Raw genomic sequence first — 27,879 nt, forward strand, 5'->3', positions numbered from 1 at the left:
TAAATTCAGATGTTTTATTCTGTAAAGCACATATACACATACTTCAAACACGGAAAATTAACCTGGGAGTGAATGCCATAACAGATCAGCTACTGACCATCATGCAGCAAAGTAGGTGAAATGGACCCACTGGCCTCGTAACCCACGGTGCCTGCAGCAGGGCTGCAAACCGGGACCTGATGCCCTACAGACTGCCAAAGATGACGCAACAGAAACAGAAGATTCCTGATGGTGAGAAAAACTTACAAAGAGAATCACAACTGATTCAAGTGATACAGTGACAGCACAAAAGGAAAAGGGAAAGAGATCAATATGATCTGAAACAACACTTCAACAGTAAGGTGCTGGCCTTTTGTTGGACCCCCAGTCCACGATGCCTGAGGGTGAGCAGTGCTCCTGTGAGGGGCCACCCCTCCAAGGCGCACGGACCCCATCTGTGACACTGCAGAGGACCAGCCTTTGTCTGTAGCGTCCCCACAGCAGCAGGTCCTTGGACATCCTGAAAGCCAGGGGAGTGTTTGCCGTCACTAGACATCTTTGCCCAGTCCACGGCATCCCCTCTGCCCGGCCTTCCTTCACACACCTGACTGACCCATGTTTCCACCTCTGAGAATGACCTGCTGGGGTAAATGCTGGGTTTTAAAGTGTGTGTCCTGGCCTTAGGACTAGTTCTACTGGCCAGGCATTTTTGGCACTTCCTTTCCTCATGCCTAACGGTATCCTTCCTCCCCTGGCTATAGTTCTAGCCATTCCCTATAATTAAAACAAGGGTAATTACTATTAGCAACAAGCTGGATTAAACAAACCAGTGAACGTGACTTTTTCAACCTGTCTTTCTCCTTACTCTGCCAGTTACAAATCTCTCCCTATACTCTCCACTCATCGGGATTTTTTAGTTCATTATTCAGTAGCAGCTTAACCTACAGTCTGTTGGTCTCAATGATACTGATGTTTCTAAAGGCCAAGCCAAGCAGCTTTTTCAATCTCATCTCATAAGAGTCTCGAAGTCTCCAAAGAAAAAACTAAATTACCAAGCTAGCCATGCATCATGTAAGCAACTCACGGCATACACATAACTGGACAGACATTATGATTACTGCGCCTGAAATGTACTGAAAGGAAAAGATATATATTAACATATCAAGTTACTACGGCGGTTATTTTAACAATCTTCAGTAAAAGCCTACAATTGTTTTCCATTCAAGAATGCCTGGAATGAAATGTTCTAGGCCGGTCTGTATTTCAGACTGCAGGACTGCCTCTCGTTTAGAACAGACTGCCCAGACCTGGAGCTAAGGAAAGGAGCGCCGACAGTTGTGTCTAAGGCTTCACTTGCCCTTCAGCTATAACACTGCTTGTAAGACCACAGAAGTCATTAATGACATGAGCTTTAAGGCAAAGAGCTAGTAAGAAAATCAGCAGGAATACAAGTAACAAGAAAGGACTAGAAAAGATAACGCACAATTTTCTTTTTTTTAATGAAGATGGATTAGGAGGAAAATGGGGTAATAGAACTAGGTCACCAAAATGTCACAGGAAAGAGATGCTCTGGTTTTCCCTTATACATGGCAAATCAGAGTTGCTTTCATTTAGATTTCACAGGCATCGTTTTTATAACATTACTGATCTACAAGCTGCCATTTTCCTTCTGAAGACATGTTAACTGCATAGAAATAAATAAAAGAAAAAAGGAAGGGAGGAAGAAAGAAAAACTACTCCCTCTTCAAGGGAAACATGAAATCCTTTCGTAACTCTTAGATCAAAAATCATCATTCTCTTTCCACATTGTCATTTGCATTCCAGAAAATGAAACAGCTAATTTTTACTCTAGAGACATTTACTTACTTTTTAAGCCCTTGTGAGTCAGGAAGGTGCTTTAACTTTTAGAATGGAGGGAAGGGACAACGGAGTAAAAAAAGACGGAACTTTCTGTGCCAACTCAGCTCCACAAGACCAGGCTCCTCACCATCCACATGGAAAATGAAACTTAGATCTTTGACCATGTAGGTGAATCTTAAATATTTAACTTTTTACACAAGATGAAAGCACAAGCCTGTCCTAACCAGAGTAGCATTAAAATGTGACTATTTTTTTCCAAAGGAAAACAAAGAAAACTTAGAAAGATAGGTATGTTTCCTTGCAAGCAAAACAGAGAAAAGGTATTATTGTTGTTACTATGATTATTAAGCCAGACACACAAAATCCACAAGATGAACTGGTGGCTTGGGAAATGAATGCACTGTCATGTCAAAGGTGCAGACTGTCTCGAACCAAAGCAAACCTCACCCTACCAGCAATGAGACGCCCGTGACCTTGGTAAACAGCATGGCCCACTGCAACGCAGGGAGATGAGGGATCATAGGAGTCATCTCGCCAGGTCCACAGGAGGCTGCAGGTTCGGGCTGCACCCAGGGCGAAGCACATGCATCACTGGATCAATTTCTGAATAGGTTTTTATAAATATATACAAATCAGTTACAGGCACTTGAAATGTCTTTGGCTGGAATAACCCAACATTGCAAGATAATGTATTCACAGAGTGTCCAGGCCCAGGCTGGCGTCAGCAGGCGATGATTACGGCTTGCTCAGTCTCTCTCAGAAAACGGGCAGTTGTGGGATTAGGCATCAGCCAAAGCCACCTAGAAGAGAGCAGGACAAGCATCTAGTCACACAGCACAGCTCGGGAGCTCAGCCCCGCCGGCCCCACCCAAGACCAGGAGCCACACATGCATCTGTCCAGTAGGGTAATGAAAACCCCAACAACAAAATCCCACCTAGGAGGGAATGAAGAGAAATCTAGTACGTCTCCTGCCGGAAGCAGCCAATCTAGTAGAAGATCTAGTAGAATCTCTATGCTCCGCTCAAGAGTTAACTGTTCGGATATCCTAACAGATCAGTGTTCTAACTTCTCAAGCGGATGGAAGTGGAGGGGATGCAGCTGTCCAGGGCAGCTGCTCTGCTTTCTGGAGGGTGGGGGTTTGGGGGTTGGGAGCAATTCCCAGTCAGTATCACTCACAGCTAAGGCTTGGATATATGGTTGAAAACCCAACACCATAATTTAGGCTGAGGGTAGACTACTTCAAGTAAAAAGACAAGAACCAGTTTCTCTGGAGGAAAGCTGCCACCCACAGGCAAGGCAATAAGGAATAACTGAGATGGTCTATACACGACCACAGCCAAATGCGGGGCCAGACCCCACCACTGCTTACCTTCTCCGGACAAAATTCAGGACTGTTCTGACGCAATTTGCTGGGTCTGCCCTTGATAACCGCGTAGCAAAACATTGTTATCACCATCACGAAGAGGAAGTAACTGGTGTGCATGAGATGCAAATTTATTAATGAACGATCATCCTAAATAAAGAGAATAAACCAGAAACATCTGTACTGAGTTACTGAAAGATTTTATGCTGGATTTCTGGAAACAGGGCTCACAACCCCCAACTTGCCTCAACTTTAATTCTTACACTGGAACAGGTTTCTCCTATTGTCTTCCAAACTACTAAAGCTGGATGTCATTAAGTGAGGAGATGAGGTGTTCCTGAGACCAGACCCTTCCTAGAGCAGTCCTCGCCCTGGCTCCTGTACCCCACACTGCAGGAATACCCCACCACCACTCCAGTCTCCTCCTGAGAAAGCCCCAGAGACCTGCTCTGACTGCCCTCAGGGTGCATGGCTGACAGCCTGTGTTCCTAAGCCCTTGCTGCTCCCGTACCAGGAGGGCCTGTGTCTGTCACCTCTCTCCAGAAAGGCTTCATTCCTCTGCCCTTCCCCACGTTCGCAAGTCCCTGGCTTACCACATCTTTGACCTCCCACATGCGATCCACCACCAGCCCCTGCTAGCTGCTAGATCCTGACTCTGCTCCCACTCTTTCTCCTTTCCACACTTCCAGGCCCTCCCATTTAGATACCTCTGGTGGGCACGCCAGTCTTACTAACAGTGCTTTACAAATCCCCCACAGGCCCAAGCAGGCAGTGGCTGCCCCCTCTGAGGACAAGGTCTAGGTGCCTCGGCGAGGGACAAAGGACTTTCTAGAATCTAGCCCCTGCCCACCATCCAACCTGATCTCCACTGCAGGCTCCTGGCCTACCAACTTCTACAAACCGGTAAAAATGAGACATAAGAAAAAAGAACCAGGCACAAAGAAAAGAAATCCACCTAACATATACTGACAGGAAGAAAAGGGCCTTTATAAAAAATCAGCGTAGTCTATAAACATGTAAGCAGGAAGCTAAACTAGACGCCACCCACAAGTCTAGATGATGGCTTCCTCCCCTTTCCTCCTGAAGTAAAATCCTATTCAGGGCTCAGTATCCATCCAGAGATCCAGCTCTTCCTGATTCCTTCTACCTTCCCAAGTTCCAAACTGCTTACCGCTCACACCGACACTACCCAGCTATCCTTCTGAGTGGCTGTGTGCAGGGATGAGCCTGTATAGCATCTCCTGTAACCCCTATGGGTCAGGCACACAACAGTGGCTCAAAGCAGAAAACAAAGGTCAAGCAGAGTTTCCCAAATCGGCACCAGTCCACCCAATCTCCCAACTCAGCTGGAAATCTAGGATGGCAGGGCAAGCTAAGCCACGCATGTCAGCAGGACCTAGTCCAGCAGCTCCTGGAGACACAGATACACACACACACACACACACACACACACACACACTTTTTCTCACTTACATCTGGAACAATAACTGTGAGCTTGGGATTTAAAGCATGATAGACTTTTCCAATGGCCCCCTTGTAACACCAGAAAGGGTTGTAATCTTGAGCGTATTTTGTGTTGGCATCTCGGGCGGTCGTGAAGATCTTGTACCAGAGTGTGGCGTTGCTGTACGTGTCAGGAACACAGTGTGGTGGCTGTCTGCAGGGGAAGGGGAAAGACATGCGTGATGGCCTGAGACACTTACTGTCTTCCCCTCAGCCCCTGGCCCAACACTGACCACAGCCACACGTGTGGAAAGGAGAAACATATATGTTACTTTGAGATAAATACCATTATGTTTTTAGTTCAGACATCTTTTTTTAAATTTAACAAACATGTAACAGAATAAGAAATAAGCATTCGACATTTAGGAGATTGGGTGTTAAGACTTTTGGCTTCAGAATTCAACCCATGGTCCCTCTCGCATATGATAGGGCCCGAGAGGAACCTGCTCCTTTCAGCCCATTTCCTCAAATTGTCTAAATTCTTAGTCACAACAGAAGTTTGACATATAAACTTCCCCATCGGATATTACAATCAGCAGCAAATAATGTTTAACTTATCTGACCTTGTCCTACAAACCTCTTAATGTCTAAAATAGATAAATACCAGGATCATTATTCTTACTAAAAAAGGATTCACCATGGGATTTTTAAAATAGGCTACATCTTGTGTATTTTGTGTGTTTATAGATAGATCATTATCTCCTTTACAGAAAAAGGAGAGGCAAAAAAAACCCTTGAAGGCAAAGCAGTAGCATTGACGGTTGCTCAGAAAATACGAAGCAAAAGTTTCAGAAATAGTGACCGTTTCACAGAAAATGAGGTTTGATTTATGCTCTCAATTTAAAAACCAACTGTGAATAATGGAGCTGAACATAACATTTCTCTTTCAGGAGCCTTAATTCCGGCTCCTGGTCACAGGCGCTGCTGCTCCTTACCTTCTGTGACGCACTTCTTCTACAGCAGGGGAGGCAGCCTACACAGGCAACACAAGCAGCCTCTGAGGAACTCTTCTCTGTTATTACACGCAGGAGCTCTACCTCAGACTTCCAAATTAAACCTACAGCATCCCTTAGGGCCGGGGCAGGGAATGCCATGCAGGCCACCCCAAGAATTGCCTGAAGCAACCCAGGCATAGTCATGGGCAGCAGGGCTTCTCACGTGCCCCCAGGCTCGGGACAGCACTTACACGGTGACGGGGAACACGCCAGGGTTGGCTGTGAGGGTCATGCAGGCTGTGAACACCACCTGCTCGCAGTGACCATGCAGGGCACAGTCGTCCGCGCTCCAAGCTGTGGGCAGGGTGAAGGTGATGTTTACCTCCTCGTGGGCTTCCCTGCCTGTGGAACAGAAATGGTTTTTGTGGTAAAGAAAGACAAGAATCCACGTGTTTATTATTCTCTGGGATTTGAATGAATCCTGAAGTCTCATATTAGCCCACATAAGCAGGACTCCTGTCAAGGTGGGATTTCAGAAACAACAGTGTTTGGAGCTGGACTCTGAGGCCTGCTCAGCTGGCAGAGCCTCCCGACAGCAAACGGAGACAGAGTACTTCCAGCCAGGGCTGGGGACGCCAAGCAAGGGACCAGGCAGTGCCCCAGTCGGGAAGCTGGGGGCCAGGCAAGTTATTCTCACCACTGTTTTAGCATCTGCACAGCACTGTTCCCATTTCCAAACTGCTTTTATATTTATCCCTTCACTTAAATAAATGTACCACTGCTCCACGAACACGACCAAAAAGGTGTTCCTAACCCCTCTGACATATAACAGACTTAAGAAAGGTCATGGGACCAGTAAGCGATGAAGTTTAAATGAAAACCATGGTATTCCAACACCACAGCAGAAGAGAAGGTCCACTCACAACATGGAAAATCCAGAAATCGCCCTTACCTTAGTTCCATGGGAACAGCACTCACCTGTAACAGCAAGGAGGATGTTGGCAGGTACTCCCACGTTCTTTAAGAACGTTAAAGACTCTTGGTTACCAAAGAACCAAAGACTACTCTTCCAAGGCCAGGCCTCCAGAGTGAAGCTTTCCCTGATTAGCCTAGTGTCCACTTTCTCTGCTTTGTCCTGAATCACAGGTCTGTCATGGGTGGAGCACTGGTCAGAGGGCTGTGCTCAGTGTTTTACAGATATTCATTTTTATTACTATTTAACAAGCACTTATGTAGCGTTTGCATTATGCCAAGAACTACTATAAGTGCTCACTCATGTTATCCTGTGTCTTCTATAATCCCAAAATGCCAAAGGGAAGAGATCAGATCTTAGGCTTTTTCTACTTCATTCCAGCAGCTAGCACAGAGCTGAGCTAATGGCAGACATTTAAACATTTGTGGACTAATAGCAGTATTTGTGGTATGTCTTTCAATCTCCAACATGAAAAACTGGAATAGATTTGTCTGTGTGCTCATAAATATTAAGACCAGAAATAGGCCTTATAGTTTCTTCCACTTCTCATTCTTATAGGCTTTTTATTGAAAGACTACTGTGTACCAAGCACTTTATTAAATGTGTAGTATATATAAATAGTTCCTTCTTGATTTCCTCTAGTTCTAACTCAGCAAAAGAGGAGACACATGCAAAAATAAAAAGTCTGATGAATAAAACGGTACACTGATAATATTCTCTCTTGTAATAGTTGTTGCCTGAAAAAGTCTGAAAGGAAAATGGCTAACACTCACATACCTGAAAGTCCAATCTGATGCCCTAAGATGGTCGAGTACAGATGCGTGACGTTGCGAGAGTAGCCTCCAAAGGGTCTGAGTGGGTCCAGGGTCAGGGTGATTGCGACTGAGATGTTAACGGGGCCTGACTCCTCCAAGACCTGTGGGGACTGGGTGTACACTCTGGTCTGCCCACTGGTCATTGTGCTTTCTGGAGACGTGGTGTCATTTGTGAGGTGCTTGAGCGTTTCATTCTCTGACACACACAAGTCCAAGTCATTAAACCGCAGCAGGAAAGTATTCCAATCCTTCAGGAACATGAAACAGAGAGAAACAAGTGTGAGCAGTATGAAAGCGTGCTACTGGCGGTCCATGGCCACAACCCTGCAGGTGGCATCTCACCATCGTGGAGACACCACACTGAGAGTCAGTCGTTTAGAACAACAATGACAATGCAGCTATCGGCCTCTTGCAATAGCATAATAGTGTAGTTTTCCAACCACTCTCATACTCATAATATAAAATACAAACTCTTCACTGGTGTGAGATATTAAATAAGCTTTGGGATTAAACCAACCTATTCAAGAAAATACGAAAAAAATACAAAACAGCATTATTTTACTTATAGAAAATGACTTAGGCTCAGACTCAAACTTGAAAAGAAAGCTTGAACAAAAGTAGTGAAACATTAAAAGCATTAATCCAAATTCATTTAGCAGTTGCGATTATTTTCTTAAAATAAGGCTACCGCAAAATAATTCCTCAAAAGGTCAATTCCATACACTTTGCTTTCTCACTGGAGTAAGTACCAATACTCATGGGACTTCTTCCCCTGTCGTGGACTTGGATGCCACCCCAGAACAGGAACAATTTCAAAAGGGAGAAGAAAGGATGTTTTCAGACTTCTCTTAATATCTACACCCTGAAGGGATAGTTTAAATCATAAGCAGTTTTAAAAAGACACACACAGCTTATTATGTCATGGGTTAAGCTGATAAAACATAGTAAAGTACCCACCAGCATTTATTTTAATTTTAGCAGAAACCCAAAGATGAATTCATGCTGAAAGAGCAACAACAAAACCTAACCTAGGCTGTTACATACACCTTCTTTCTCTCAAGCAACATTCCTCTACAAAAAGTTGCCAAATGTGAAAACAATGTAAGTCACACTTCTAGTTACACTAGTTACACTTCTACCGGCATTTATTAAATGCCATCTGAGCAACCCCCTCTCAGCCAAGCAAGCCTGCTTCTCCAGAGTCAGTCCATCAGACACGGCATTTAGTAAGACTGCAGCTAGACGTTATCACATTACATTTCCCAACACCTACAACCTCAGCAGACTATTCAAGAACATTAAGGCTGAAAATAAGGGTCAGGAAAATAGTCTCATCCCTTCATATTCCAGACACAAGGAAACTGGGGCGCAGAGCAAATTACAGACTCCCCAGTTCCGTAGTTGAAAGCAGAACCAGGAATACGTTTTCTGATTCATAGTCCCCAGCTCCCCGCAAGTCGCATGTCCAGGCTCCTTGTATGAAAACAATCACTGGACAATCCAGAGCAAACTGCTGCAGCTCCAGGCACCAGAGCACTGCTTCCTGTAGGCCCCGGGCCACTTCCACAGTCTGCCAAAGTCAACGGCAGGCCCCACCTTGATGTAAGGACTGGCTACACCTTAACCATTGGTCTTGGCTGAGCGTTCAGCATGGACTCAAGCACTGAGGGAAGGCAATGCCAGGCTGCTGCGGAGCTTTGGTTGTGACTAGAATGTTCATTTCAACCCTAATGTGGGTGCAGTCTGTTTGCGCAACCTTTGAAGATTCAGGCAGGGTCAGAAAAGAGGGAAAATTAAGCCAGTCAGAATGTCTCTTGGTAAGCAACTCTCTGAAAGGGTCTCATGGTAGAAGTAGCTTTAACTGTTTCAGGGAGCTCACGTGGGATGGTGGTCCCTCTCGCTAACCTATGATCTAGAATGCCACTGAGCATAAGACAAAGCCACAACCTCCATTACACTCACAACTCTCCTCTCCTTCACAGGGCACACCACGCAGCAACACCGCGACTGCAGTCTCGATTTCCCCACTCCCACAGCGGACACACGGAACATAAGTGAACAGAGGGCTCCCCACTAATCTACGGAGACAGGAACTCCTCTGTCCTAAAAGAAACCTCATCCATTAGTACATTCATCATTATTTTTAGTTCAGCATAACTTCCAACATGTAAAACAAATTTATAATAGGTAATATTGTCACTTACCTCTATTAAACAAGAATTACTAACTTTTTATTGTTTTGAGATGCAAAAATTACACGATTTTAAATCTGCATTATGAGTGTTCAAACCATTATATGTCTACATTAAGGATTAAAGAGCAATGCCCTAATAATTTAAAGTGACCAAAACGTAAAATCTGGAAGTCAAGTTTGTAGATAACTGCAGTTTTCCTTAATAAAAAAGACAAATACTGGGGGGGGGGTGCCAAAAAAAAATGTATACAAGTGGACACTTTGGTCAACGTTGCTCAAGCAGTAGTTTGCTGTAATCAGAAGTGTCTGGACGCTGATGGCAAACTCTTGTAATTGCAGAAGTCAAACGTGACTTGTATTCATTTTTGTTATCGGTATATATTACTACGATTTTAATAGTTTTCCTTTTTTAAAATGTGTATACATTTTTTTTGCACCCTGTGTATATTTGGAAATAAGACCCTGCTTTCTAATTTCTTTAGGATCCCTCTTATTCAATGAAAAAGCTGTCCATATAGCTGGTAAAACCCCATGATGATATGTGACTTTAACAAATGTTTAGTTTTTAAAAATAGCAATGAGCTGATTTCATATGTGTTAGGTCTCTGAATGTTAGAGATCTTGACTCAATGTTAGGTCTCTGAATGTTAGGTCTCAGAGACCTTGACTTACAAAGCCATGTCTGCCATGTCTGCAAGGAAACAAAAAAATGTCTGTTGGCCTGCGCCTGCAGACAGGGCCAAACTAGTCTGTTGGCCCTTAACAGAAAACACCACAAAACAGCTACTGGCTTACAGGCAGTCAGCATTTTCTATTCAAACAATGCGACCCTGTCAGCACAGCCCCTATAAAACCCTCCTCACCCCTTCCCTTGGGGCTGCAAGTCTCCTTTACACATACAGCCCGGGCTGTAGCCATCTTTTGCTCAGCCCGATAGACTTTTTTCTCTTTTACAATCAAAACGTTCTTAACTTGCCTGACCATTCTTGACGCGAACATTTTACAAATATACTTTCCAAAATACTTGCTTCAATGCTGAAATAGTCTAATTGAAACTGGTAGCATCATTTAAATCAGTAACTATCTGACTAGATATTTCCTAAGAAAGTGAATCACAGGGAGATGAAAGACAAAATTCTGATTAAGCATAAGCTTTCTCACGGGGACAAAAAAGTCACAACCAAAGAAAAGCATGTGAGGGCCCAGAGGTCTTTTCCCCCCACTGTATAAAGTCCAGCCAGCCTGAGGGGAAAACTTAGAATATACTATACCTCTGCCATTTCCGGTGACTTAATCTCCTTGATTTTGAAGAAATAGCCCAAGGTCAGGAAAGCTATGGCCATGGCGCTGACACTGATCATAAACACCACCAGGGGGGGCCGGCTGCTGACATACAGCTTCAGGTTATCCAGGGGGTTAATGGTGAGCATTATTCTCATCCACTCCACCTGAAAGGAAGGAACCAGAAGACTCAGGGACTGACCAGCCAAAGAAATCTATGCTTCGCACTTTTGTTTCCTTTCACGGAGTTGCAGGGTGAGGTGGTCACTTATTAATGAACTTGAGAAATATGTGATCATAAATCTTCAAAAGACTAAGAAAAACAACTATCATTATTTCCAACTGTAAGATCTTGAAAGATATGCATTCCCTTTAGGTTCAATCTTCTAATTATTCTATGACACATTCTACTTCCATGTTACTTAAGGAAATGTTTATGTAAGTCAGTAATATGACACAAATACATGCCAACAGGTACAAAAATAAACTGAGGATGCTCACTACCTACCACTGAAAAGCTGACTTCTATCCACTCAACATGTTGTTCACTGCCCTACTCATACCCATCCCAGCACCAGGCACAGAGGCACACAGCCGCAACTGGTTTTTCTCACTCCCCACGAAGGCTTCTCACTGGGCTAGGAGGTCAGTGACAGTGCCCGTCATGGCCCACAGGGCTTCACGATCTGGACGCGCCGCCACCTCGACGACGCATCTCCAACAAACAACTCCCCTGTCCCTCCTGGGCTGACACACTGGTCTCGCTACTTTTCAGGATCAGCTTTTCAATTTCTGCCAGGTCAGCTGAGCCTTCGAGAGGGATGACAGTGAATGTGTGGAATAACTTGGGCAGCACTGCCATTTTAACAAGACTGTCTTCCAGTTCATGAACTTGGGGTATCTTTCCATTTATTTAGGCTTTCTTGAATTCATTTTAACAGTGTTTTGCAGTTTTCAAAGTCTAAGTTTGCAGTTGTTTTTGATAAATCTATTTTTTCTTCTTGGAATAATTGAACATGTCCTATCGGAAGGTGTTTACCTCTGCCTGGAGTACTTTCTCCCAGAACTTCCACACTCTTGTTCCATCTTAAAATGCAGGTCTCCACTCCCAGCTCATCAGAGGCTTTCCCTGACCACCCTCAGCCTCTGGCCTCCCAATACCCCGCTTTGGTTGCTTCACAGTTTAGTGCCAGACAAGAGCATAAGTGGTTTTCTACTTGTTTGTTGTCTGTCACCCTTCATTTGTGAGCTCTGTGAGGGCAGAGATGTTGCCTAAGTGCTGGCCCCAGCCCCCAGAAGTGAGCAGACTACACCAACTAAAAAAGCAACTCAAAAATCTGTGCCAGCTTTTAAATGTGAAGAAAAAGATGCATCAACAGCCCTTAAGAACTAGCAGCAACCACTTGCAATAAGCCAGGCTTTTACTCATCTGTCATCACGAGAGTCTTGAAGAAGGGAAAATGGCCTTTCTGCTCTCCCCAGACGCAACCCCAGGTCTTAAGCTGGCAATCCAGGTATGCCTTGCATGCTTTTAGCACATGTACATATAAACAGGTAACAATTACTGATGTTGCATTTGAAAACTTGGGGAAAATAATGGTATTGTATATATCCTTGTGCTGTTTTCACTCAACGTTCTGTTCCTACGATTTAACTCTGATCTGTGTAGATCTAGTCCACTAAATTTACCCACTGAACTTTGTGCAATTTTATTACCATTGAGTTTCTTGGACTGAGGAGCCCAGCTAGGTTCTTCCCACCATTCCGCTGACCATGGGCACCGAAGCAAGCTCAAGAATGGCTCCAGCCCCACGAGGCCACAGGGCAGGCTCATCTGACTTCATGTTGTCAAACCGCTCTCCCAAGAAGCTGCACCAGTTTGCACTTCCCCAGCCATGAAGGGGCTCGCTGTGTCGGCAGAGATGCCTACCATTCATTCGTTCATTGCCTACCATTTGTGCCAACACTTGATATTCTAAGGCATATAGACTTGGACCAAGATAGACGTGAAATGGTATCTCACCACTCTTAAACTGCCATCTCCCTGAAACCAAATTTCTTTACGAGCCATTCAGATTTCTTCCTGGGTGAACTGCCTGAATCTTTGACAAATACTAGCAGGATAGTTTTCTACTTCTTATTACTATTTAGGAGTTATTTTCATATTCAGGATACTGAGCCTTTACCAATTTCACGTTATATACATGTATAACTACTTCACACTGTGGATTTTCTCTAATAAGGTTTATGGTATCTTTTGCCGTATGAAAGGGTCTTCATGTTTTTTTTAAACAATTCTACCAAGATCTAATTCACTTACCATACAACTCATCCATTTAAAGTATACAATTCAATGTACAGAATTGAGCAACCATCACTATAATCAATTTTCAAACATTTTTTACCATTTCATTAAAAAAAAACACCCACATCATGTGGCAAGTAAGCGCTTGTTTCCCCCAGCTTTCAACAACCACTAATGTACTTTCTGTCTCTACAGATTTGCCTATTCTTGGCATTTGAAATAAATGAAATCATATAATGTAATCTTTTGTGCCTGACTTCTTTCACTGAGCACTGTCTTCAAGGTTCATCCATGTCGTAGCACGTATCAGTACATCACTCCTTTACATTGCCAAAAATATTCTATGGTATACAGTATTTTATTTATTCATAAACATTTTGTTTATACATTCATCAGTCGACGAACATTTTGGTTTCCACATTTTAGCTACTGTGAACATGTGTATGTGAGTTTTGGTGCAGACGTGTGCTTTCATTTGTCTTGGATATACACCAAGGAGTGGCACTGATGGGCCATATGGTAACTATGTTTAACCTTTTCAGGATCTGCCAGACTATTTCCCAAAGTGACTACCCAATTTTGCATTCTCACCAGCAGTGTAACGAGTATTCCAATTTCTTCACAACCTCACCAACACTTGTTATCTTTTTTATTATAGCCACCCTAGTGGGCATGAGATAGTATCTCATGGTAATTTGATTTGTATTTCCTTGAAAATTCCTTGACCTTAATATATTTAAATGTATCAATCTTTTCCTTTGATTATGTATATATATACTATTTAAGAATTCCTTCTCATCTTTGTATGTCATGAAGGTTTTTTTCATTATTTTCCTCTCTACAAGTTTTATAGTTTTACTTTTTTACTTTTTAGTTTCTTACCTACTTGGAAATTGACTTGTAAGTCCAGAATCAGGTAGGTTTCCAGTTTAACCTATTTTTATATAGGTGTCTGATTGTTTAATGCCATTTATTGAACTTGTTTTATTGATCATGGATTTATAATGCCACCTGCCACACATACTAAATTCCCATATATATGTAGGTTTGTATCTGGGCTTTTTCTTGTGTTTCATCACTATATGTGTCTCCCCCTACCTCAGTATCATGCTGTTTTAAATCTTGCTATCTACTACAAGAAGTGTTCCACTGTTATTACAGTTTACTGTTATTATTCGAAAGCGTCTTGGCTATTCTTAGTCCTTTACTCTGCCTCCCTAATGATTCCCTGAGACCCCCACCCCACCCAATTGCGGGCACACCTATGCAGCTTCCAGTGTCTTTTCAACATAAACAGCTTGCCTTGGCTCACACTGTGGACTTCCCTAAAATCTCTTAAAGGTTCACAAACGCCAAACAGCATCTGCCCTCAGCATGCCCCATATCTCTGGCTAATTGGCCCCAAGACCAGCACTAGTGGCAGACAACCTTGGTTCACAGCTTAGCCTCTCTCAGACATGCCTAGCGTGGGTGAAAGACATCTGCGGATTGTTTTGTGGCTCAAGTAAGGTGACCCCAGGTAGGGAACAGGCAGAGGCTGAACTTGGTCTGCAGCAGGGCCCCTTCCAGGAGGCCCCAGGGCTGGCACACCTGGTGGCTGGCTTCAGACCGTGATGTAGCACCACCAGCTTACCTCCACAGACGACACTCCCAAAAGGCAGACTGGGCAGGCACCAGAGCCCTGCTAAAGAGAATCCTGCTCTATAAGGTCATACCCTGCACAACAGGTGCACAACAGCTCCTCCACTGTAGTCACGGCCTATCCTCACAACAAATAGCCTGAGGGTCAATCCCTCCCATTGATATGCATATAGCAACCAAGGCTCAACTACAACAGGAGTGTACACACAAACGCCACAAGGGACACACGTGGAGCACCTGGCTCAGATAAACAGGGAGACTGTGCCACTGGGCCCCACAGGACACCTGCTACATAAGGTCACTCTACAAAGCCTGGGAGACATAACAGCTCTACCTAATACATAGAAACAAACACAGGGAGACAGCCATAATGGGGAGACAAATAAACATGTCTCAAATAAAAGAACAAAACAAGTCTCCAGAAAAGAACTAAACAAAATGGAGACAAGCCATCTACCAGATGCATAGCTGAAAACACTGGTTTTAAGGATGCTCAATGATCTGAGAGAGAATTTCAATAAAGAGACAGGAAAAACTGAAGACAGAAAACATGAAAAAGAACCAGTCAGAAATGAAGACTACAATAACTTGAAACGAAGAATACAATATAAGGAATCAACAGTAGATTAGATGAAGCAGAGGTTAGAGTCAGCAATCTGGAAGATAAGGTAGTGGAAAACACCCAACCAAAACAGCAAAAAGAGAAAAGAATTTTTAAAATGATTATAGTTTAAGGGACTTTAGGGACAAATCAAACATATCAGCATTAGCATGATAGGGGTGCCAGAATGAGAAGAGAGAGAGCAAGGGATTGAAACTCTATTTGAAGAAGTAGGATGGAAAACTTTCCGAATCTGACATAGAAGTCCAGGAAGTGCTGAAGTTCAAACAAAATGAACTCAAAGAGGCCCACAGCAAGACACATCATAATTAAAATGCTAAAGTTGGAAGACACAGTGAGAAACTAAAAGAAACAAGAGAAAAAGCAGTTAGTTATGTACAAGGGAGTTCCTATAAGACTATAAGCTGATTTCTAAATGCAAACTGCAGGCCATAATGAATTGACATTCAAAGTGATGAAAAGTAAGGACATACAACCAAGATTATTCCACCTAGCAAAGCTATCATTTAGAATAGAAGGAGAGATAAAGTTTCCTAAATAAGAAAAAAACTAAAGGAATTCATCACCATAAACCAGTATTACAAGAAATGTTGAAGGGACTTCTTTAAGAAAAAAAGATCAAAAACAAAAATTCAAAAAAATGCTCATTGATAAAAGAAAACAGTAAAAGCAGTGGATCAACCAACAATAAACCTAGTACAAAGGTTAAAGGGCAAAAGTAAGATCATGGTAATTACAACAAATTAAAGGACACAAACACATACACACAAGAAGTAAATAATAATGACAAAAACATAAACGTGGAGGGGTTGAATAAAAACTGTAGTGATTTTAGTATGTGTTCAAACTTAAGTGAACATCAACTTAAAATAGACCGTTATAAACATAGTTTGGTATACAGAAAGCACATGGTCACCACAAACCAAAAATCTACCAGAGATATATAAGAAATTAATTAATCCAAACACAACAGCTAACATCATACTCAAGAGTAAAAAGCTGAAAGTTTTTCTTTAAGATCAGGGACAAGACAAGGATTCCACTTTCACCACTTTTATTCAACATAGTATTGGAAATCCTAGCCACAGCAATCAGAGAAAGGAAAGAAAGAAGGAAGGCAGGAAGGCAGGAAGGCAGGAAGGCAGGAAGGCAGAAAGGCAGGAAGGCAGGAAGGCAGGAAGGAAAGAAAAGAAAGAAAGAAACGAAGGAAGGAGGGAAGGGCATCCAAATTGGCAAGGAAGAAGTAAAACTGTCATTATTTGCAAATGACATACTATAGAGAATCCCAAAGATTCCACCAAAAAACTATTGGAACTGATAAATGAATTCAGTAAAGTAGCAGGATACAAAATTAACATTCAACACTATAGAAAATCATGCACATACAAGAGAAGAAAGCAAGAAAGTAAGAAAGCAACAAGGAACAAAGAAACAACCAGAAAATCATTAATAAAATGGCAATAACTACACACCTATTAATAATAACTTTAAAAGCAAATGGAATAAAAGCTCCAATCAAAAGACATAGGGTAGCTGAATGGATAAAAAAACTAAGACCTGTATACATATATGCTGTCTAGAAGAGACCCACATCAGATAGAAAGACACACACAGATAGGAACTAAAGGAATGGAAAAAGATATTTCTTGTAAATGGAAATGAAAACAAGGTGGGGTAGCAATACTTATATCAGATAAATAGACTTTAAAGCAAGGGCTGCAACAGGAGACAAAGAAGGGCATTTCATAATGATAAAGGAATCAATCCCCAACCCCCCTCCCATCTGGCAAACATCAACATGTTCTCTGTATCTGTAAGTTAGTTTCTGTTTTGTCTGTTCTATTATTTTGTTTTTTAGATTCCACATATGAGTAAGATCATATGTATTTGTCTTTCTCTGACTTATTTCACTTAGCATAATACCCTCTAGGTCCATCCATGTTGTCATAAATGGCAAGATTTCATTCTTACTATGGCCAAGTAATATTCCGTGGTATAAATGTACCACATCTTCTTTATCCAGTCATAATCATGGATACTTAGGTTGCTTTTATATCATGGCCATTGTAAATAAGACTGCAGTGAACATAGCGGCACACATGTCTTTTTGAATTAGTGTTCTGGATTTTTTCAGATAAATACTCAGTCATACAGTAGTTCTATTTTTAATTTTTTGAGGGACCTCCATACTGTTTTCCATAGTGGCTGCACAAATTTACAATCCCAACAACGGGGCATGAGGGTCCCATTTCTCCACATCCTTGCCAACAATTGTTTGTTTATATATTGATAATAGCCATTCTGACAGGTGTGAGGTGATATCTCATTGTTTTTTATTTGCATTTCCCTGATGATTAGTGACATTAAACATCTTCTCATATGTGTATTGGCCAGCTGTATGTCCTCTTTGGAGAAATGTCTCTTCAGGTCCCCTGCCCATTTTTTAATCGGGTGTGTGTGTGTGTGTGTGTGTGTGTGTGTGTGTGTGTGTGTGTGTTATATGAGTTCTTTATATATTTTGGAAGTTAGCCCCTTATCAGATTTATCATTAGTGAATATTTTCTCCCATTCAGTAGGTTGTCTTTTCGGTTTTTTTATGGTTTCCTTTGCTGTGCAAAAACTCTCTTGTTTGATATAGTCCCATTAGTTTAATTTTTCTTTTGTTTCTCTTACCCAAGGAAGTAGATCAGGAAAAACATTACTAAGATCAGTGTGAGAAACATTACTGCCTATGTTTTCTTCTAGGAGTTTTACAGTTTGGGGTCTTAAAGTCTTTAATCCATTTTGAGTTTATTCTTGTATATGATGTAAGAAAGTGATCCAGTTTTATGCTTTTGCATGTATCTGTCCAGTTTTCCCAACACTGTTTATCGAAGAACCTATCTTTACCCCATTGTGTATTCTTGCCTCCTTTGTCATAGATTAATTGACCATATAGGCATGGGTTTATGCCCATTTCTGAGTTCTCTATTCTGTTCCATTGTTCTGCATGTCTGTTTTCATGCCAGTACTACGCCGTTTTTATTACTATAGCCGTGTAGTACAGTATCAGGTAGCATGATACCTCCAACTTTGTTCTTCTTTTTCACGATTGTTTTGGCTATTTGGAGTCTTTTGTGGTTCCATAAAATTTTTAGGATTATTTGTCCTAGTTCTGTGAAGAATACCATTGATATTTTGAAAGGATTGCATTGAATCTGTATATTGCTTTGGGTAGAATGGACATTTTAACAATGTTAATTGTGCCTATCCATCAGCACAGTATATCCTTCCATTTATTTGTATCTTCTTCAGCATCCTTCTTCAGTGTCTTATAACTTTCTGAGTACAGGTCTTTTACCTCCTTGGTTAAATTTATTCCTAGGTATTTTATTCTTTTTAATGCAATTGTAAATGGGATTGTATTTTTAATTTCTCTTTCTGATAATTTGTTACTAGTGTATAAAAACACAACCAATTTCTCTGTTGTTGTTGTTAACCTTCTATCATGAATATGTATTACCTTTGTAATAATTTCTAACAATAAAACATAAATATATTCTTCAATTTTTACTGGGGTTGTGGCCAAAATAAAACTTCATTAAAATTTCATTCCGTTCACGTTCATTAGCAAAGGTGATAAATAGGAAAAAACAGAACTTAAAAGCAATTTCTAAATACAAAACAAACAAAAAACCAAGACAATCCTCTCATACATCCTGCACTAAAGGAAGGGAAGCTTACCTTGCAGTGATTTTTACTGGGGAGTCTGAGAGAAAGCAAGGGCAAAATGACAACGAACACTTAGACTGGGGACCGTCCAGCAGTGCTGTGTGCTCCGGGGCAGGTGACCACAGGACTTCTGCAGACAAGCGTGCGCACAGGCTGAGGCCAGGGGAGAGCACCCAGGGGAGGGTGACCATGTGCCAAAAGGATGTCCAGGATGGTGAGATGCCCTGCTGGGCCGGGGAAAGGAGTTTCATGAAGGAAGAGATCAGCCAAGCATTGCTGAGAAGTGAACAAACACTAAGAGTAAGAAAATCCAAAGCTTTCTGTTCTTCAAAAAGTACTCAGGTGAAATTGAGCTCTGCATAATTCTCCAACAGGCAAGATCGCTGGTGACCTCGGAAACCATACTCTGGTAGGAGAGAGATCAAATGGTAAGAAGGTAAACTGAGGCAACAGGTGGTCACAACTAGTTCAAATGAAAGGGACAGTGGGATTAAGCGAAGTGAGGAAACAAACACATCTGTAAACAGAGAAAGGAGCTACATAGTAAAGAGAAAAGCCTCACAAGGGACCAGTGAGGGCAGAAACTTGATTATAATATTTTCTTAGAAAGGAAATTCACACACATTATGCCAGATATACGAGTCCTTTCGGTCTCTCCCTCTCTCCAAAGCCCACATACTTTAAAGTATACCATATGGCTATTTGTACAAGTTTAAAATGAACCATCTTTGGACTGGATAGAGATTCCATATTCCCAGATAATATTTCCTGAATAGTCCCTAACTTACTTTCATTTATGATACACTACACCACTACCTGTGACCCAAACCAAAAAGTTCACTTCACATGAACAACAAAATCACCATTCATCTTAAACTAGATTTTCTACCATAGACTAAATGGGAAATCCCTCAAAAGCTGTCCTATAAAGTCATGTCTTTTTCAAAGTTGTAGAGAGGCTGGGATTTGAAGGTGGGGGTGGTACAGAGAGGATGAGAGAGAAAGGAGGGGAGAGCCAAACCTGCTCTGTATCCCACCTTAGGAAACACACTTGTCTTGTGCTTCGAGAATGGCAGGGACTCACCTTGCTGTGGGACAGAGGCCTAAAGTAGCATTTCTTAAATATTCTGTGATGTTTGAAATACTTGAAGAGCTATAAGGCCAAGGGTTGCAAACCCTGAGCCTAATAAAGAACACTCATGAATGAGATGCCAGATTACCCAAGACAGCAAGATGAGCACACGTGCTGGTATCAAGGAACCTGCACGAGCACCCAGCTACCGAGAGCACTGACAGAAACCACCTTCCCACCCCACCAAGCAGCAAGTGTACACACAACAGACCCTCAGAGGGGCAAATAAGTAGCAAGGAAAACTTCAGTCTCCAGCGAGGGCTTGGAGTCTAAAGCCGGAGTCTGCCCTTCCGTCCCTACCCTACCTTTAACACCTCTCATTCGGCACCCGAGGGCCCACCTCTCTTGGCTTCTAGGACTCACTCTCTTGGCTCTCCTCTCACGTCATTTATCCAGCCACCTCTTCCTCCTCACGCTTCTTCAGAAGTTGGTGGTGTCTGAGCCTCTGCTCAAGGCAGACACACTCATTCACAGCTTCCTGCCAATTTTCCTCTCCTCACTCAACATGCTAACCACAACCCACTGGAACTCTCTGCTTAGATGATCCACTGTACCTTAAGCCAGCAAGGCCAAAACTTATCCAAGTTGCCAAATCAGCTCCTTTTTATAATGAAAGACAGCCATGTGATGTGACCCCTGCCAGCCATTCTTGACTCTCATTCTCCTACGACCTAAGTTACCAGTCCTGTGGTTCCCACCTTTTCAATGTCTCCCTCTGCTCCATCCCCACTGCCACTGCCTCCTTCAGCCAGAATGAACTCCAAGTGCAGCCAGCTCAGGTTGTATCTCACTGCCATGCTGTTTGTTGTCTGTGCACTCCCCCTACCTCAGGCGGCGCCGGGAGCTGAGACGGCACTCAACAACATCTAGCATTATTTCTCACTTTTCGTGAGACGGGCACGCTGTTCTAAGAGTTTTACACATGTTTTATATGATGCTCACAGCATCTGTATTTTACAGCTAAGGAAATTAACGCATAAGGATGCCAGCTAACTGGATTCAAACCCAGGTAGCCTCCAGAGCCCATGCATTAACCATTAAGTGCTCTACTGCCTCCCAGTAAAGGATACAGGGTTGGGTAAAGACTCAGTCCCATCGAATGAGATAAAAACTGAAAAGCATCCTTACAGTTTTTTTTGCAATTCAGACATCAATAGTGATATAAGCGAAACCTCTCTCAGTAGGGTGCTGTGATGAAGGCAGAAACCAGATTACAAAGAGCTAAGCAGAGAGTATCATTTTTAACAGCTACCACTTAAAATGTGCCAAGTGCCTGGCACCATGCCAAGTGCTTTATGTACAACATATTTTTCAATCCTCACAAAACTGTTAGTTAGAGATTACTGTCCTCATTTTACAGAAGAAGAAACTGAGTCAAAAGAGTCTAAGTAAACAGACAGACTCTGACTTAATTCATGTGACCCCCAAAAGCTCTGCCACCAATCACAATGCGAGGATTGATAAGTAGGTTTGAAGTCAAAGTCAAGTTGAAAACAAATAAAGTCACATGTCACAGATACATAAAGTGTATTTTAGCCACTGACTCCAATAAAAGCACAATTAATAGTGACCTCTTTGAAATTTAAAATGGTTAACTTCTTTTCCATCTCTTTACCAAGACAATTCCTACCTCAACATCTCATCAATTACAGTATAAAGCAGAGTAGAATCGTCTGCCAACGCTTTGTTTCTTAATCTCACGCAATTCTTAGTGAAGAGAGACTTTCACAATAACTCAATAACAAATTAATGCTCAAAAGAGAAATTTCAACATAAAGCATAGTTTTAGTTGCTAAACATGACCTTTAAGCAGCATCGTACTCAAATGAAGATAAAATGGAAAGAAATATGAGCTGATATTATTCATGTCTGCAACCAGACTTATTTCCAAAATTCAGATTTTAGCTGTATTTCTACTCACTTATGATTAATGAATGCACTGCTCTTTTCAAAGTCATGATATAAAACCATGGTAACTTCCAATGTGCCCACTCTCTTTTTTAAAAAATAAGTTTACCACAGTCCTGATATTGAAAATAATTTTTCTTTGTTCTCTCGTTTTCTTTTTAATTGCTGACCATCTTAAAATCCAAATTAAAAGTATCCCGATATCAAAATTTAATACTTTGGGATTTAATTAACAGATATTTAATGAAAGTAGATCTTAAAAGTTATCACAAGAAAAAAAAACTGGGCACATAAGCAGCATGGCAGAATGAGAGGACGTCCAGCTCCCTCCCCTTGAAGTTACAAGCTGGACAACTATAATTCAACAAAGGATTCCCAGCTCAACACACAAACATGTCTGAGACCTACACTGAGACATCTGAAGGTGGGCATATCAGAGCGAATAGCACAGACGGCATGAGGAGGGGGAAGGACAGAGACAGGAACTGTGTGTAGTCCCGCGCAGGAGGTGGCCTAGGTAGACGTGATAGCAGTGAAGCGGAGAGGTACAACCCACCCTGGGCAAACCAGAGGGCCTAGGTGGCTGGCACACATTGAGTCTGGGCCCAAGGTCAGGGGCAGAATAGCAGTTCAAAAAGTCACAGCACTCCACAGCCTGCCAGCACCAACAAAGGATTCCACAGACATTGGAACCCACCTACCCGATCCCTCTGTGGCTCGCCTGTCAGTAAAATCCTCACTCAGCAGATAGCAGAGGGCTGAAAAATCATTCCAGCTTAAGTGGTCTGTACTCACTAGCTAAACTCACAAGGAAGATTAGAACCATAGATGAGCAAACCCACTCTCCCCAGCCCCTACTGCCCACCCATTCCCTACTCATTGCAGCCACAGCCTGGGAGAGGCAGCTGCGTCAACTCATCAGACACAGCAACTCTGCCAGCAGCTTCTGGCTACAGGAAGCTGGCGCCAGCAGACCGATAATCCACCACTTCCAATCCACAGGAGTGGTACCCCGAGACCGAGGCAGTCTGGTCATGAAGAGGACGCCCACCTCATCAGGAAATATGAGGCCTTTTCCACAGTGGAGATGACACCACCCCACAGAGATCCCAGAAACCCCAGCGGTGCAGGTAAGAGAAAATAAAAACTTGTGTTTCTGCGCCACGTACTAGAAAAGACCCCTACTTATCAACCTGCTAAATGAATAACCAAGGTAACAAGGGAATTTAGAAAGAAACAGAAAAATCTCCAGAAAATAAACTTAAAAGACAGGAAAGACTATGATTTAAATGACAGAATTCAAGACGGCAGTTCTGAAAAAACTCAGTGAGACAAAAGAAAACTCAGAAAAGCAATTCAACGAACTCAGAAATAAAATCAATGAACAAAAGCAGTACTTTACCAAAGAGATTGAAACTATAAAAAAGAACCAAAAAGAAATTCTGAGCTGAGGCATTCAATGAAAGAGACGAAGAATGAAGTTGAAAGATTAGGAAATAGAGCTGACCAGATGGAGGAAAGAAGTGATACCAAAGATAGAAATCTGAAAATGACACAGATGGAAGAGAGACTTGAGAATTAAAAGAAATGGAAGAACTCTACAAGAACTTTCTGACTCCATCAGAAAGAGCAACATAAGAATAATGGGTATACCAGAAAAAGAAGAGAGGGAGAAGGAAACAAAGAGCCTATTTGAACAAATAATCAACAAGAATTTCCCAAACCTATGGAAAGAACTGGATCCTCGAATCCAAGAAGCTAACAGAATACTTAATTACCTCAATCCAAAAGGCTTTCTCCAAGCCATGTTACATCAAAACTGTCAAAAATTAACGACAAAGAATTCTCAAGCCAGCAGGGAAAAGAAGGAAACCCCATTAGATTATCACTGGATTTTTCAACAGAAACCCTATAAGCTAAGAGAGAATGGAATCAAATTTTCAAATTATTGAAAGAGAGAAATCACCCGTGAAGAATAATATATCCAGCAAAGTTACCCTTTAGATATGAAGGATAAAATAAAGGCTTTTCCACACATACAAAAGCTGCGGGAATTTACCACAAGACTTGCATTACAAAAAAGACTAAAGGGTGCTCTTCCACCTGAAACAAACAGACAAAAGGATACAAAACTATGATTAAAATGACTAACAGACAGACAGGCAGGAAATTGCAACACTTGTTCAGAATAGGGTATTAAATACTTAAATATAACATAAAGGCTAAAGGAAGTAAAAACGTTTTTTAAAAATAGCTACCGCAATTTAGGAAAGAACTCACAGAATTAAAAGGGATAATCTGTGATGACAAAAACATAAAAGGGGGGGGCAAAGGACTGAACTTGCACAGGAGAATGCAGATAAGATGCAATCAGGAGATAAGGTACAACTGTATACACACAAAAAATTCCAGAACTAAGACACATAACATTTGAAAGAAAGAAATAAAGAGGGAAAAAATTCCTAAAATACCACCAAACTAAAATAACAGACAGAAACACTGGGAAAAGAAACAATGGAGACACAGGGCTACCGGGAAACAAAAGATAAAATGGCTATAGAAAATTCGCATATCACACTCCCTGACTTCAATTTATACTACAAAGCTACAATAATCAAAACAGCATGGTATTGTAAGAAAAACAGACATATAGTCCAATGGAACAGAACTGCAAGCCCAGAAATAGACCCACATGTATATAGGCAACTGATTTTCAACAAAGGAGCCAAAAACACACAATGAAGAAAAGAAAGCCTCTTCAATAAATAGTGCTGGAAAAACTGGAAATCCACATGCAAAAGAATGAAACTAGACTGCTATTTGACACCATACACAAAAATTAACTCAAAATGGATCAAAGACCAAGACCCAATAAACAATAAAACAATAAAATACATAGAAGAGAGGATTTTATGAATTTGAGCCCAAAGGCAAGGGAAGTAAAAGCAAAAAAATAAATGAGTGGGACGACATTATGAAATCATGTAACATCCAATCTCAGTATAAAGATTGGGGAGACTTTTTTTTTAATAGCACCTCTAACTGAATAGCACAAAAGTCCAACGGGCAAATGACAGCACTTACCAGACTATCATCACCAAAACTTATGATGTAGTCCCCAGGACTATACTTAGGTATGTAAAGTAATTATACACAGAAAGAGAGCTATAGACTACTCTTGTTAATTTATTCCATATGTACCTGGAACAAATCATTTAAGGATTTCTATGTTTATCAAAATAAATCCTAAGTGGAGCTTCAATTTGCTAAAAACCTTCTTTCCTCCATTTCCTCTTCCCTTTAAAGGTTTCTTCAACAATATTAGGTAAAGAGAAACAAATATCATCTCTGTGAAGTGAACTACGTAGATGTCATTAAAAACACTCAGAAAATGGCTAAAGAGCTTGCCATTTATCACTTGGCTGGCTGTAGACGGAGTGACAGAGCTGTGCTCCTTAAAACTAAACACAGGCACTGAAACAACTCCTAGACACCAAATTTAATTTCCTGATTGTTAGTATCAAACAGGAATTAAAATCAGCACCTTTTTCATTGACCTTAAAATAAATTAGGCACTAATTTATGTCACTGGCTGCCTAAAAGAACAATGACAAACTCATCAAATGAAAACAATTCTTTAGAACCTAAAAATCTACCAAAAGCACGACTGGGTAGCACAATTTTTTCTCTCAGAAAAGCATTTATCCCTTAACTGGCTGCCTCTGTCAAAATTTCTAGACACTTACTGCCCAGCTCCCTAATCTGGGTGCTATGCTGTTCCACCAACTGGCCCTGGCTTTTTCATTTCCCAGCTATTCTTAATGATCCAAAACCTCCTGATCCTTCAAGGTCCACCTCAAAAGTCACTTCCTTTATGAGGCCTTTTCTGATCCAAACCATAACAACATCCCTAATAGCTGGTAACGCCACATACAATCAGGTCCTGCCACATTCTATAGCCTATTTCTTTCTCTAGGTAAGTTCTTTGCCCACAGAAACTACTTTTGTACTTAGATCTGTCTCTCTTCCCTGCAGCAGCTGCAGCCAGGGCCCAAATAGAAAAGGCGTGCTCCATCAGCATTTGGTGATCTCAGAACTCGGAAGCCGAGGCAGATGCTTCCAAGCCCACCTCAATCAGGCCTCGAAATTCTTCCCGCAACTTGACTAGGAAGTCCTTGCTCCTGGACAGTAAACACACTTGGAGTCAAGAAGTATATCTTAGCTTCACAACAGGTCTATTTCCTTTCAGAATCCTTAGATGAAATGAGGAAGCAAGGCGGCGCTCTCACAGTTCCAGCACTCCTGGGGTTTTCATACACAGAGAGGATCCAAATGCTCAGAACCTAAGCTGACCAAAGAGATTACTAGAAGGACACACCATTTTATCAAATATTCATCACCAGGCTTGGGGTCCCCCCACCCCCACGCCCACTACCCCCATAGAGGCTCACCTATGGAAGGAGCCCAATCTTTCCTGCCAAAGCAGGCTGCAAAGCAGCTCACCACTCATCACTCAGTGAGGGCTGCACCCTGCTCGTTGATCACTAAACTACAGACATCGGATTCTTCAGCAAAGGCCCCTCCCCAGCCGTCCATCGCTTATGGTGCTCACACAATTCAAAACAGCACAACAGGCCTAATTTTATTCCTGATGGTGCCTAGCCAGGGAACCAGAACTAAATGCCTCGAGATTACCTTGAAACCACTCAATTTATGAAAATAAGAGTGAAGATTACAATCCACCCATTTCCGGATATTTACCAAGCTTAATACATAAAATACGATTTCATTTTAAGTTTCTGCATATACGTGGGTCCTTCCCTCCCATCTTCTTTCTGAGATGCATATAACTTGCAAACATAGAAGTAATGCAAACACTACCGAAAGTCAAAAATGACAAACTACCAAAATGTTCCGCGGGCCAAATCCAAATAATCCAAGCCTTAACTCCATACGTGGGAAGTCCAGCCATTTCGAGGACGGGCAGGGAGCCGTTGCTCCCGGGATAAGGGTGGACAAACCCCGGTGACGGGTGATCAGGCCAAGGCCACCAGAGCAGACCAAACCCGGGCTAATGTGGGGCGACCCCCACCAGAAGCGAAGGCGGGGGCTGTAGCCCCGAGGGGGTGAAGAAACCCGGGCGGAGAGCCGCCGGGACCAGTGCGCACCCTTCCGGCCCCCGCAGTCACCCCGGCAGGGCCCACACCCCGGCCCGCCCGCCCCGGCTCACCCGCCCTGGCGGGCAGCGGCGCACCCCGGGCCCAGCCCGGCCAGCTGCTCGGCGGACGCCCCGGGCCGCTCCGAGCTCACTCGCAGCGGCGAGCAGCGGGCCCGGGGCCGCTCAGCACCATCCTCGCCGCCGCGCCGGGAGCAGCGTCCGGCTCCGCGGGGCCCGCGCGAGGACCAGAGGCCAGTGCGGATCACACCGCCGAGACACGGGACAGTCTGGGTCCAGCAGCCGTGGTTTCCGGGTAGGATAAAAACGCCACCGCCAGCTATGCCGTGACCTCCGACACCTGGCGGCCGACGGCGGCGCAGCCGGGACAAGATTCCTCAGTTGAGGGCGGCGGAAGCGTTGCCGGTTGATTGGGTCACGTGGGGTTGGGTGTGAGTACGTGAGCTGTGCGCATACGTGTGGCGTGTGCGCGTGTGTGGG

General features: G+C 42.6%; 1 protein-coding gene across 2 annotated transcripts; it reads right to left on the reverse strand.

Moving 5' to 3' along the window:
* TMEM248 (transmembrane protein 248) lies at positions 1-27,704 on the reverse strand. Of its 2 annotated transcripts, XM_033110410.1 has the most exons (8): positions 27,454-27,704; positions 19,196-19,589; positions 10,895-11,071; positions 7,392-7,677; positions 5,893-6,043; positions 4,677-4,860; positions 3,210-3,353; positions 1-2,639 (listed from the first exon to the last, which is right to left on the reverse strand). In XM_033110410.1, exons 3-8 carry the CDS (start codon positions 11,060-11,062, stop codon positions 2,619-2,621), a joined length of 954 nt encoding a protein of 317 aa, XP_032966301.1. In that variant the 5' UTR covers positions 11,063-11,071; positions 19,196-19,589; positions 27,454-27,704; the 3' UTR covers positions 1-2,618. The 2 variants fall into 2 exon arrangements, with proteins under 2 accessions (XP_032966301.1, XP_032966300.1); XM_033110409.1 differs by lacking the exon at positions 19,196-19,589 and having other exon boundaries at positions 27,454-27,703.
* Positions 27,705-27,879: the final 175 nt, after the last annotated feature.

Source organism: Rhinolophus ferrumequinum, chromosome 7 (assembly GCF_004115265.2).
Source record: "Rhinolophus ferrumequinum isolate MPI-CBG mRhiFer1 chromosome 7, mRhiFer1_v1.p, whole genome shotgun sequence".
NCBI lineage: Eukaryota > Metazoa > Chordata > Mammalia > Chiroptera > Rhinolophidae > Rhinolophus > Rhinolophus ferrumequinum.